General features: G+C 47.8%; 1 protein-coding gene across 4 annotated transcripts in view; it reads right to left on the bottom strand.

Moving 5' to 3' along the window:
- Nucleotides 1-11,095, bottom strand: part of LOC115162515 (consortin) — a 20,670-nt gene extending 9,575 nt beyond the window's left edge. Inside the window, exons 1-6 of one of the 4 annotated variants that reach the window (XM_029713878.1) lie at nt 10,992-11,095; nt 9,374-9,462; nt 9,172-9,258; nt 5,618-5,959; nt 3,135-4,054; nt 660-690 (exon numbers count right to left, since the gene is read on the bottom strand). In XM_029713878.1, the coding sequence (XP_029569738.1) occupies nt 660-690; nt 3,135-4,054; nt 5,618-5,959; nt 9,172-9,181 (1,303 nt within the window). In that variant the 5' untranslated portion in view covers nt 9,182-9,258; nt 9,374-9,462; nt 10,992-11,095. The remainder of the gene's footprint in view (nt 1-659; nt 691-3,134; nt 4,055-5,617; nt 5,960-9,171; nt 9,259-9,373; nt 9,463-10,991) is intronic. The other 3 variants (XM_029713879.1, XM_029713877.1, XM_029713880.1) reach the window with 3 other exon arrangements.
- Nucleotides 11,096-14,115: the final 3,020 nt, after the last annotated feature.

Here is a 14,115-nt window from a genome sequence, read left to right as displayed (position 1 = left end):
GGGATTCGATCCAGCAGCCTTTTGGTTACTAGACCAATGCTCTAACCACTAGTCTACCTGCTGCCCCAAATATAGAGAGAGATGGGGTGGGATGAACAGGGGGAAGTGCTCTCCAGTCATAAGGAGAAGTCCACACAGAGTTTAAAGCAGACGAGCACCATTCTGTCACATACAATGTGACAGAACCTCCCACCTACTGTCCTGTATAGGGACTGTAGCTGGCTCGGGAAGGGTCCCACACAGAGCAGTGTACTGGAGAGATCCCACGTGTCACAGAGGGATTGTGTTAGCAGCCGTCATCCATAAACATGAGTCCTCCTCTCTTTCAACAGGCACTGAGGCGCTCTCTGTATAAGCCCACAGCTTTGCTGTAACAAGCCACTACGCCGTCTGTAGTGGTCGTGGCTGAATGAAGACTGAAAACGAAGAGCACGACGATAAGATCAAAGCCAAACCGTGCAGCTTGAACGTCGTGGTGTGTTTCAGCTGGAACGCGGTCTTCACCTGAGAGTGAACCAGAGAGCACTGGAATTCACTGGAAAGACACGAGACATGAAGCTGACTGATAAAGATACAACCGTCCTAGACTTAGGAGGACATAACACACCTGTTCAGTATCTCTCTCACACACACACACACACACACAGTGATAAGGATACAATCTTCCTGGAGGACAAAGGCCTCGGCTACCTGAAGAGACGGAGGCAGAGTGGAGAGGGTTAAAGGACAACATTCATTTACATTCTAGTCACCCAGAACAACTAAACGGATGTATTCCGCCAAGACAGACAAATACCACCATCCATAGTTAAAACACCTTACAGGCCTAATACTGAATGATAATTAAACTACGTCTAGTATAACTTTGACCCCGAGACAGAACATGCCCAGGTGGCATAACTTCACCCCAAAACCCCCCTACTTAAGAAGAGTGAAGAAGACAAAACACACACACAGTGGAGAAGCACGAGAAACACGGCTCGTCCCCACGAGCACAGCGGAAAACACAGGAACTAAACGGAAAGTCTTTCAGATCCTCCTTGATCACAGCTGCATTTGTAGTTTCCAAAGTTCCCCCAGTAGCTAGCGGGAGGTTTAGACGAGCTCCACAACCTGCCTGACGCAGCAGCGGCGGCGGCGATGTGTCCGTGGGCGCGTGCGCGTGCTTAACAAACGGACTCTTGCGACTTTTTTTTTTATCGTTCTCCTGCTGACTGAAGAGGACAAAAACGGGACAGAGAGAGAGAGAGAGAGGGAGGAACAGAGAGTGAGAGAACCGCGTGTGTGAAAGAGTTTGTCAGAGAGAGAGAGAGAGAGAGAGAAGGGGAGACAGAAAGAGAGAGCAAGAGAATAGGAGCGTTTGTAAGTGAAAGACAGAGCAGGAGCCCGGTAATAACCCACTGGCCTCTCTCGCACTCTCTTTCACACAGACTCTATCCCCCTCTCTCTCTCTCTCTCACTCTCCATTGTTGCAAGCTCCCCTGCATTTACATAAATATGAATTGCTCACTTCGCTTGCTTGTGGTGGGTGTTTAAGAGAGAGAGCGACAGGGAGGGAGCGAGAGAGAGAGAGAGAGAGAGAGAGAGGGAGAAATAGAGAGAGCGAATGAGGGAGGCAGTGAGAGAGAAAGACAATAGGCTTTAACCATTCTGCTGCCTTGCTGTCCTGAGGCACTGGGCTATTTATAAGGCTTTCTCTAAACAGTTAAACTGTTTAAAGTTTCACCACATTACAGCAGTGCAAATGTGCTCTTTTCACCCCTAAAAAAACAGATGCTCTGACGGAGGTCGACTGACCGAAAGCACAGTTACAATTATATAAATGTGCATCTGACTGGAAGTGTGCAGAGACTTCTTCATATTGCCCCTAAGACAAGAGAAAAGAGAAAAGTAGACTTACTCATGAGCTAAATGTTTTGATAGGAAGTTTAACAGTATCAAATGTAATCTCTTCCTAGAGAGCTCCCCCTTAAAACGCAACCAGGGGAGACATAACAAACTCTCATTCTATCCTTACAAGGGTTGGTTCTGGTTGGTCAGAACTCCTGGGGTTGCTAAGCGCCATCTGGCTAGCGACCAATCAGATTAGGGAGGTGAACAGATGCGAGTTGGTTACTCTAGGGGTTTGTTCAGTGAGGTGAAACATTCAGTGTTTCAGAAAGAAAATGAATAGAGCTGACACGATCCCCTGTTCTACCCAACAGATAATCATGGCCCAATCCCACATGACCTCCTAGAAAAGGGTTCTCCAACTGGTGTCCCGCGGTCCGAGTTTGGCCTGCGGGTGATTTTATTCGCCCCCCCCCCCCCAAGTTTATATGTTTTGGGGACATAAAAGGCTGTAAAAACACCAGCAAATCAGCTCCAAGCGATTTTAATTTTGGAAATCTGTTCCAAAGTATTCCAACGCATTATGTAATATTTACACATTTTTAGAGAACCCTAATACAGTTTGATTTGGCTTTCCTTTCACGCGTCCTCTGAAACTCTCTGCCGCCCCTTTGAGGAGGTGCGCCTCACTTTGAAAGCCTGCAGGATGGTGAAACTTTCACCTTGCCTATCAGAGGGAAAGTTGGAGCCATTACCATATTCATTGCCCAGCAAAGCCTCTCAGATCTGTGCATAGGGTCCAGGGGGCCATTTGGGATTGGGACCTGACTGTTCTGAACAATACATTTCTAACTTTGTGTAACGTTGCACCTTCCTGAACACGCCCCAGGATGCGTTTGAAGGTAGGGAGTAAACAGAGAGGCTGAGGTGATGATCAGACATGACAACAGTGCCTCCTACTGGTGGAGATGGGAATAGACACTTTACACTTCACTTCATCCAGAGTTCTGTGGTGAAGCTGTGTATCACAATGACAGGGATTCTACCACACCCTGACAGCCCTGCAATGGCTGGCTGTGTGTGTGTGTGTGTGTATATATATATATATATATATATATGTGTGTGTGTGTGTGTGTGTGTGTGTGTGTGTGTGTGTGTGTGTGTGTTCAGTCAGTCTGGTAAACAGAATCACAGCTCACTACACGTAGAGGAAACCACGCCTGGCTGTCAGAGGAACGTTCACTTGAGAACAGCGCTGGCAGGTAGAAATACCATATATAGAATGAAGAGGGAGGGGCACACACCTGATGGAGGTACTGAGGCAGGTGGGAGTGATCTCCCCGTTCCCCTAACTCCTTTAAGGTGGCCAGGAGGACAGGGCTAGGGATAGGCTCTGCGGTGGAGGTGGTAGGTCCTGTGGTAGAAATTGTGGGTCCTGTGGTGCAGGTGGGGCCTGTGGTGCAGGTGGTAGGTCCTGTGGTGCAGGTGGTAGGTCCTGTGGTGCAGGTGGTAGGTCCTGTGGTGCAAGTGGGGCCTGTGGTGGAGGTGGTGGGGCCTGTGGTGGAAATGGTGGGTCCTGTGGTGCAGGTGGGGCCTGTGGTGGAGGTGGTAGGCCCTGTGGTGCAGGTGGGGCTTGTGGTGGAGGTGGTAGGTTCTGTGGTGCAGGTGGGGCCTGTGGTGGAGGTGGTAGGCCCTGTGGTGCAGGTGGGGCTTGTGGTGGAGGTGGTAGGCCCTGTGGTGCAGGTGGGGCTTGTGGTGGAGGTGGTAGGTTCTGTGGTGCAGGTGGGGCTTGTGGTGGAGGTGGTAGGTTCTGTGGTGCAGGTGGGGCCAGTGGTGAAGGTGGTAGGTTCTGTGGTGCAGGTGGGGCTTGTGGTGGAGGTGGTAGGCCCTGTGGTGCAGGTGGGGCCTGTGGTGGAGGTGGTAGGCCCTGTGGTGTAGGTGGGGCTTGTGGTGGAGGTGGTAGGTTCTGTGGTGCAGGTGGGGCTCGTGGTGGAGGTGGTAGGTTCTGTGGTACAGGTGGGGCCAGTGGTGGAGGTGGTAGGTCCTGTGGTGCAGGTGGGGCTTGAGGTGGTAGGTTCTGAACTGGAGGTAGTGGGTCCTGTGGTGGAGGTGTGTGTCTCGCCCGCAGGGTCACTGTAGCAGGGTTCGTCTGGACTTGTTGCTTGGGAGCTGATGGGATCTGTAGTCTCTGGAGACACAGAGGGCCGGAGCTCTACCGAACTGCCTACAGAGTGAGAGAGAGAAAAGAGAGAGCACTGCACATCAAACATCAACGTTAAACTGTTACAAAAGTCTGAAAGCAGATAGAGTGGCAGTGAAAGGCCAGATTGAGCAAATCCTCTACCTACTTCAGTTCGGCATTAACGACTACACACACTCTCGCTAAGTACTTTTCCTTTGTGTTTCTGTGCTGTGGAAGCCATACGGCCCATTTGAGAAATTCCAAGTCCTGACAAGTCAATAAATCCTTTATGATCCCATGGTGGGAAATTCATTTGGTAGCTGGGGACATAACATACATAGTATAATGCATCATTGAGCACTTGAACAGACACACACACACACACACACACACAAACGAGGTCTTGCCCAGAGAGTATGTGTATTGGGACAGTTCAGACACCATACCCAAACAAGGTCTTGCCCAGAGAGTGTGTGTATTGGGACAGTTCAGACACCATACCCAAACAAGGTCTTGCCCAGAGAGTGTGTGTATTGGGACAGTTCAGACACCATACCCAAACAAGGTCTTGCCCAGAGAGTATGTGTATTGGGACAGTTCAGACACCATACCCAAACAAGGTATTGCCCAGAGAGTGTGTGTATTGGGACAGTTCAGACACCATACCCAAACGAGGTCTTGCCCAGGGAGTGTGTGTATTGGGACAGTTCAGACACCATACCCAAACGAGGTCTTGCCCAGGGAGTGTGTGTATTGGGACAGTTCAGACACCATACCCAAACGAGGTCTTGCCCAGGGAGTGTGTGTATTGGGACAGTTCAGACACATACCCAAACGACGTCTTGCCCAGAGAGTGTGTGTATTGGGACAGTTCAGACACCATACCCAAACAAGGTATTGCCCAGAGAGTGTGTGTATTGGGACAGTTCAGACACCATACCCAAACGAGGTCTTGCCCAGAGAGTGTGTGTATTGGGACAGTTCAGACACCATACCCAAACGAGGTCTTGCCCAGAGAGTGTGTGTATTGGGACAGTTCAGACACCATACCCAAACGAGGTCTTGCCCAGAGAGTGTGTGTATTGGGACAGTTCAGACACCATACCCAAACGAGGTCTTGCCCAGAGAGTGTGTGTATTGGGACAGTTCAGACACCATACCCAAAAGACTTTCTACTAATCTCTTCTCTCCCTTCTCTCCACCTCTTCTTTTCCTTCTGTCCCCCTCCTTGCTGTACCCTTTCTCCTTTACCTCTCCCCCTCTCCGACTGTAGCTGATGTGGTTGCTCGGACATCACCGGGTGCGATTAATTGGGTGAGACCCGGTCTGTATGCTACAAATCTGATCCGCTGACCGATTAACAGGGTTAGCACGCCCGCACGCACACAAGTCCAGCCAATTGACTAACCCAGACCTTCAACCATGGCCTCAAACACACACAGTTGAATTAATAGAATTGACTGGTCTTCTGCCTCCTCCTGATCAATGGTACACAAACAGATAAAACAAAAAATAGGTGAAGGTGATATATTTCTATAAATCCCAAAATATATATTTATATCTATAAACCAAGCTGTCTCAGTGTGTGTGTGTGCGCCACCTTACCTGTGTCTGAGAAGGAACAGTCAGTCATAGGAGTGTCGGGTGATTGGCCGCGAGTCACGCTGCCGTCCTCCACCTCTTCTTCCACAATCACATCATCCTCATCCCCATCTCCCTCTCCCTTCACCGTTCTACCTTCCTCCTCCTCCTCTTCCTCCACATTGTTGTTTAAAGAGTTTTGTTGGATGACGTCTCGTCCAACCCTCTGACCATCATCTAGTTGAGTCTGCGTCCAGTTCTGGTTTTGGTTCCGATTTGGTTCCGAGGGGTCTGATTGGTTGCAGTGGAGGTCGACCCCACCCTCCTGACCCTCAGACAACACTGGCCCCTCCCTCTCACACTGACCTGGGAGCAGATGAAGAGAGATTAGACAAGAGCTTCTGTTGTTGTCATTACACACGGCAGGAAATCCTGATCTGCTCCGTAGGCGCTCATGACGACCAGAGAGAATTAAGGTATAAGCAATACAGGGTTAGCTCCATCTTACCATTCAGATAGACTTTCACCATGGCTGAGTTCCAATTCGTCACCCTTCTTCCAGAATGTGCATTTGCACACTTTCACGCACGGGTTTTTACAATGGTAGAACCTCCGTCCGGTCAAAGCTTACACTAATCCCAAGCTTTGAAATGAATGACCGGCAGGAAAAGGGTGGAGAATCGGGACGTAGAACATATTTCACCTCTCTCTCTCCCCCTGCCTCCACTAATAATAATAAGAATACATTGAATTTGTAACACGCTTTTCATTGAAAGCCAATCTCAATTTGCTGCAGCGGGTGCATGAAAATAAGTCAAAACAACAGACGTAGACAAAATAAGGACACAACAAGATCGGGCAACTGACACAAAGAACACAACTGACGCTACAAGGAACAAGGACAGCAAGGCTATAACACAGCTATTACTAACAGAAGGCCTTCCTAAAGAGAAGGGTTTTAAGGGCCCGTTTTAAAGGAGCCCAGAGTCTGTGGTGCCTTCAGGTGGTCTGGGATTGCATTGGGGGGGGGGGGCTATGGGATACGAGAAGATATTTGAGGTATGGAGGGGCATTGCCATGGATGTACTGGAATGTCAGCAGGAGTGTTTTGAATTCAATTCTGAATGAGACGGGGATCCCTCTTCTATTACTTCCCAGTCACCCTCTCCTTACCCTCATCCAACGGTCTCCCCTACCTCGTCCCTTCCTCTCTCTCCTCCTTACCCTCATCCAACGGTCTCCCCTACCTCGTCCCTTCCTCTCTCTCCTCCTTACCCTCATCCAACGGTCCCCCCTACCTCGTCCCTTCCTCTCTCTCCTTACCCTCATCCAACAGTCTCCCCTACCTCGTCCCTTCCTCTCTCTCCTCCTTACCCTCATCCAACGGTCCCCCCTACCTCGTCCCTTCCTCTCTCTCCTTACCCTCATCCAACAGTCTCCCCTACCTCGTCCCTTCCTCTCTCTCCTCCTTACCCTCATCCAACGGTCCCCCCTACCTCGTCCCTTCCTCTCTCTCCTTACCATCATCCAACAGTCCCCCCTACCTCGTCCCTTCCTCTCTCTCCTCCTTACCCTCATCCAACGGTCTCCCCTACCTCTTCCCTTCCTCTCTCTCCTCCTTACCATCATCCAACAGTCTCCCCTACCTCGTCCCTTCCTCTCTCTCCCCCTTACCCTCATCCAACAGTCTCCCCTACCTCTTCCCTTCCTCTCTCTCCTCCTTACCCTCATCCAACAGTCTCCCCTACCTCTTCCCTTCCTCTCTCTCTCCTCCTTACCCTCATCCAACAGTCTCCCCTACCTCTTCCCTTCCTCTCTCTCCTCCTTACCATCATCCAACGGTCTCCCCTACCTCGTCCCTTCCTCTCTCTCCTCCTTACCATCATCCAACAGTCTCCCCTACCTCTTCCCTTCCTCTCTCTCCTCCTTACCATCATCCAACAGTCTCCCCTACCTCTTCCCTTCCTCTCTCTCCTCCTTACCATCATCCAACAGTCTCCCCTACCTCGTCCCTTCCTCTCTCTCCTCCTTACCCTCATCCAACGGTCTCCCCTACCTCTTCCCTTCCTCTCTCTCCTCCTTACCATCATCCAACAGTCTCCCCTACCTCTTCCCTTCCTCTCTCTCTCCTCCTTACCATCATCCAACGGTCTCCCCTACCTCTTCCCTTCCTCTCTCTCCTCCTTACCATCATCCAACAGTCTCCCCTACCTCGTCCCTTCCTCTCTCTCCCCCTTACCCTCATCCAACAGTCTCCCCTACCTCTTCCCTTCCTCTCTCTCCTCCTTACCCTCATCCAACAGTCTCCCCTACCTCTTCCCTTCCTCTCTCTCTCCTCCTTACCCTCATCCAACAGTCTCCCCTACCTCTTCCCTTCCTCTCTCTCCTCCTTACCATCATCCAACGGTCTCCCCTACCTCGTCCCTTCCTCTCTCTCCTCCTTACCATCATCCAACAGTCTCCCCTACCTCTTCCCTTCCTCTCTCTCCTCCTTACCATCATCCAACAGTCTCCCCTACCTCTTCCCTTCCTCTCTCTCCTCCTTACCATCATCCAACAGTCTCCCCTACCTCGTCCCTTCCTCTCTCTCTCTCCTCCTTACCATCATCCAACAGTCTCCCCTACCTCTTCCCTTCCTCTCTCTCCTCCTTACCCTCATCCAACAGTCTCCCCTACCTCGTCCCTTCCTCTCTCTCCTCCTTACCCTCATCCAACAGTCTCCCCTACCTCTTCCCTTCCTCTCTCTCCTCCTTACCCTCATCCAACAGTCTCCCCTACCTCTTCCCTTCCTCTCTCTCCTCCTTACCCTCATCCAACAGTCTCCCCTACCTCTTCCCTTCCTCTCTCTCCTCCTTACCCTCATCCAACAGTCTCCCCTACCTCTTCCCTTCCTCTCTCTCTCCTCCTTACCCTCATCCAACAGTCTCCCCTACCTCTTCCCTTCCTCTCTCTCCTCCTTACCATCATCCAACAGTCTCCCCTACCTCTTCCCTTCCTCTCTCTCCTCCTTACCATCATCCAACAGTCTCCCCTACCTCTTCCCTTCCTCTCTCTCCTCCTTACCATCATCCAACAGTCTCCCCTACCTCTTCCTTTCCTCTCTCTCCTCCTTACCATCATCCAACGGTCTCCCCTACCTCGTCCCTTCCTCTCTCTCCTCCTTACCCTCATCCAACGGTCTCCCCTACCTCGTCCCTTCCTCTCTCTCCTCCTTACCCTCATCCAACAGTCTCCCCTACCTCTTCCCTTCCTCTCTCTCTCCTCCTTACCATCATCCAACAGTCTCCCCTACCTCTTCCCTTCCTCTCTCTCCTCCTTACCATCATCCAACAGTCTCCCCTACCTCGTCCCTTCCTCTCTCTCCCCCTTACCCTCATCCAACAGTCTCCCCTACCTCGTCCCTTCCTCTCTCTCCTCCTTACCATCATCCAACAGTCTCCCCTACCTCTTCCCTTCCTCTCTCTCCTCCTTACCATCATCCAACAGTCTCCCCTACCCCTTCCCTTCCTCTCTCTCTCCTCCTTACCATCATCCAACAGTCTCCCCTACCTCTTCCCTTCCTCTCTCTCTCTCCTTACCATCATCCATGGGTCTTCTCCTCCGTGACCTCTCAGCATGAAGGTCAGCCACTCCCCCTGCCAGGCTTACCAGACACAGCCCTCCTACTGACGAGAGAGAGAGAGAGAGAGAGAGAGTGTAAGGCAATAGAAAACAAGTCTAACGTCATTCCTACAAGTGTCAAACCATGAATATTTACACACACAACACACACACACTCACCCTATTTAGGCCTAAAAGTGCCTCCGTGGAGTAGTGTTGTCCTGGTTCTCTCCAGCAGAAGGCTAATTGCTCCTGTTAGCTCTTAGTGACTATTAGGTAAAAAAGAGAGCACTTATCCCTATGGTCCCCCTTCAGAGCACAGTAGGGTTAGGCCCATAGAAATAGACTTCATAGAATGGACGTTTCCCCTGAGAATTACAGTACATGGAACGTGGAGAATTTAACAGAGCAGCAAGGCAGGTGTGGTGGTTTACGCAACGCCTACCTCTATGTATGTGTGTGTGTGTGTGTGTGTGTGTGTGTGTGTGTGTGTGTGTGTGTAGGGCATTTTGATGCCAGCTGAACTTGGCAACTGTTATTGTTAACCCCTACTTGCAATCTCACTCTGTTACTCTTGGCCCCCCCTTTCTATCCAGAGCTCGCCCTCTCCCTTTTCACTCTCTCTGTCTTCCTTTCCCCTCCCCGTCATCACATCTCTTTGTCCTCTTCCAGGGTGTCCATAAATAATGAAGTACATAGACAGGGGGGGATAGACACACACGGGCCTACCAGGCAGTAGGTTAGACCATCTCACGTGAGAGAAGAATGGGTAAAAAAAAACAGCAACACACACAAACACATTTATCAATCCAAAGCCAACTCAACTGACAAAAACACACAAGTGACAACATGCACAGTCTAGCACTCACAATTAGGCAAATTCACACACAGGGAGTAGGTTCCAGAAAAACTAGCCTAACTGCACACAGCAACACACACACACACACACACACACACACACAGCAGAGAAAGAGGGGGCTGTTCAGGTAACTCATCTGAATCTAATAAGAGCCCCTCCATGCCATCTCTACAGCTGCTACATGTGTATCTGAGGGCCTACGTGGAGGATATTAGATAGTGACATATGTGTTCCTCTCCTAGAATCAAACTACTACACTGTTCTTACCCCGGGGCTCTGGGTCTTCTCTCTGACACATCCAATCACTTTGCTAATGTGATGTATGTACATCATACTGTACATACATCATACTGTACATACATCATACTGTCATTAAATCAGCTGTTTTTTGTAGTCAGAACCCCTAGGCACTACACTTAGCTACCAATCAGTCAGATAAGATTATAATAAACACATATTGGGGAAAATTGGCGTTGCCGCTAAGGTTACAATACTGTTCCTGCAAATGCGAGCTAACGTTACACTGATGCGATACACTCGAGCTGGTCTTAGCTCGTGTAGTGTCAGTGATTCGTTTTCTTCACTGGCTTGTCAATGGGTTTGATTAACTGGCTAGCATAGCAAGTTAACAGCTAGCCTAACGTTACCTACCGCTGTCTGTTTTGCTGCTTGAAGCTAACGCTGCTGTACCTACTAGCTAGCAAGATCCTGTGTTTTGTAAAAATCGATATGTATTAACAATTTCAAAACGATAGCCGAATACATGCGTACTATGAATGTTTAACACACGGTTGGATCATGTTTAGCTAGCTGTCACCTAGCTCATTTACACATCTGGCTGGCTGTCAAGCTAACGTTAGCACTTATATCTGGCTTTTGCGGCGCGCTTGGATGCAAGTTGTCGCCTTCTAGTACACGGCAATAACTGGTGGTACTTACGATGTAATTAATTCCGTGTCTTGTATCCAGCTGCTGAACGGAACATTGACTGACTGACTGATGTTGCAGATTTCTCTTCCTGAGACCGAGCCAAAAAAATGACGTAACTTTCGTACGGTAATGAGGAAACCTTCAAAATAAACGTCGCAATTTCAAAACATCGCAATGTGGCTAACGCATTCAAATGATACAGAATTTGAATCAATGGTCACTTTTATTAACAAGAACATGCAATATGTAGTTTATGATAATGAATTAAAAAAATATGGTTGAATTAATATTTTTTTTAAACCAATAATGAAAAGAATACCCTGGTTGACACTGGTATGTTGAGAATATTGGGCTGGAGAGAGAAAACTTTTTTCAACCTGTCTCAGCTAAAGCGTGGTGGGAAATACTCAGTAGGGTCTCTACCAAATATGGTTCGTTTTGTAGGGGGACTGTGTCGCACGACCTGCTGCTGCACCTTCACTCTGTACAGCATAATGCAATACACTGTAATAGACTGTACGTGGGATACTTACAGTATTGGCTTGTAGAGAGAAGCCTTTTCTACATGTCTCATCTAAAGTGTGGTGGGAAATACTCAGTAGGGTCTCTACTAACCTTTATATGATTCGTTTTGGAGGGAGACTGTGTGTCGTACATATCCAGCACCACTTCGTTCTCCACCCCCTCCAAAGCCCCAAACGCAATAGACTGTAATAGACTGTACATGGGGTATATATTAGCTTGTAGAGAAATACGTTTTCTACCTGTCTCAGCTAAAGTGGGGTGGAAAATACTCAAGTCAGCTCTCTACTAACCAAAAATGGTTAGTTTTGGAGGGGCACTATGTTATAGACATATGCATTTAGTCCTGCATGTTAAATTAATCCAGAGCAATAAGTGAATGTACTGTTGTTGTGTTGAATATCCGTTGTAAAGACAAAACACTTAAACACTTTTTTTTGCTTACCTTGTTTGCTTCCAGTGTGAAATAAAATTTGAACAAAGACAAAGACACAATGTAAACAATGATGGACTGGCATACCTGTTAACTTGATTGACCTAATGGTGATGGTAATGCTGCAACTTCACACATTTAAATCAGCCCAAGGCCAGCTTTGACATGTGCCTAAAAATGCATCAGGTCAATCGCTTGGCCTGACAAATCAAATATTTTTGAGGTACTGTCCTAGTAAAACCATGTTGCTATAGGTTTATATCACCCCAATTATGCATTGCCTTCCAACTATTTTCTTAAACCCACCTTGGTCGCAATCAATCCAAAGGTTCGCCTCTTGGACTTGGGTTTTGGACTGATTCATGGATCATAGTCCATCTCCCCAAATTGTAATTTGTGAGAAAAAACATGTGATTATTACTTGGCCTTTGTCTTATTATCAACTTAAATGTTTAGCATTACACTTCCAAACATAAAAGGCGCTCTTAACCATGAAAATACAGTAAATATGCAGCAGTACTCATTGGACCAGCACTCCATATATTATGTACTTTATGTTTCTCTTGTAAGGTCAAAAGTCACCACTGTAATGCGAAACCCTGTATCCCCATCTCGCTTTATTGATCTTCCAACAGTTGGCAATGAGAGGTTTGAACTGACAGAGCTCCAGACTTCCTCTGTGGAGATGGGAGAACCTTCCAGAAGAACAACCATCTCTGCAGCACTCCACTAATCAGGTCTTATGGTAGAGGAGCCAGACAGAAGCCAGTCCTCTATAAAAGGCCCATGACAGCTCGCTTGGAGTTTGCCAAAAGGCACCTAAAGGACTCTCAGACCATGACAAACAATATTCTCTGGTCTGATGAAACCAAGATTGAACTCTTCGGCCAGAATGCCAAGCGCCACATCTGGAGGAAACCTGGCACCATCCCTACGGTGAAGCATGGTGGTGGCAGCATCATGCTGTGGGGATGTTTTTCAGCGGAAGGGACTGGGAGACTAGTCAGGATCGAGGGAAAGATGAATGGCGCAAAGTACAGAGAGATCCTTGATGACAACCTGCTCCAAAGCGCTCAGGACTTGAACCCCATCGAACATCCCTGGAAAGACCTGAAAATAGCTGTGCAGCGACGCTCCCCATCCAACCTGACAGAACTTGTGAGGATTTGCACAGAAGAATGTGAGAAACTCCCCAAATACAGGTGTGCCATGCTTGAGAAGACTCAAGGCTGTAATCACTGCCAAAGGCGCTTCAACAAAGTACTGAGTAAATGGTCAGTTTTTTATTTTTAATACATTTGCAAACATTACAAAAAATATATTTTTTGGTTTTGTCATTATGTGGTATTGTGTGTAGATTGATGAGGGGAAGAAAACATTTTTTTTCTTCTCACTTTTAGAATAAGGCTCTAACGTAACAAAATGTGGAAAAAGTAAATCGGTCTGAATACTTTCCGAATGCACTGTATATTTGACTCTTTTAAGACTAAGATTATCTCTATAGCTATTATCTCTATAGAATCTATAAACATTGAGGACACAGCAGGAGTTATATAATTTTATGAATTATGTAATTAGGGCTTTCACAGAATCTCTGATATCAGTGAGCAAGTACAGTCCTGTGAGTCAGTTTCAGATACTGATGTTATTCCAACTATTTCCTCAATCATCTTGAGAGTAAAGCCTTTCCTGTTTTGACATTTCTGAGGAAAACATCCGCTTTCAAAGAATGTAACAAAAGATTACTTAAAGCAAACTGTATCAGTCCAAATCAGTAATTCAGCAAAATCATTTCACTGATGGATGCAGTGAAAACAGGACAGACTAAACAGTCATTGCTTCAACAGAGGCCTCAAAACAGCGATATATGTGACGTTATGGAATCTTTTGTGAAGGAAACGCTACCTGAAAGTTTCTTAGCAAATGATCTCCACATTCCACAGTTTATGCTCTCGAAGTTGCAGTCAGTGCAAGAAATCCATGTAAAAAACGAATAGTTAAACCAAGTCATATTTCTGAAAGAGGCATCAAAGAATTCCTTTCACTGCAAGCATCCCAAGAAAACAAGATTTGTAAAACATGTAATACTGCTAACAACTTTCAGCGTTCAAGCTCTGCCATCCATGCTCCAAAGATATTACTTGTGAAGGTAGACAGCAGAGACTTGTTTACCCAAGA

Source organism: Salmo trutta, chromosome 25 (genome assembly GCF_901001165.1).
Source record: "Salmo trutta chromosome 25, fSalTru1.1, whole genome shotgun sequence".
NCBI classification, from domain to species: Eukaryota; Metazoa; Chordata; class Actinopteri; order Salmoniformes; family Salmonidae; genus Salmo; species Salmo trutta.
Note: the sequence above shows the minus strand (reverse complement) of the source record. Positions and strands in the feature narration are given on the sequence as shown.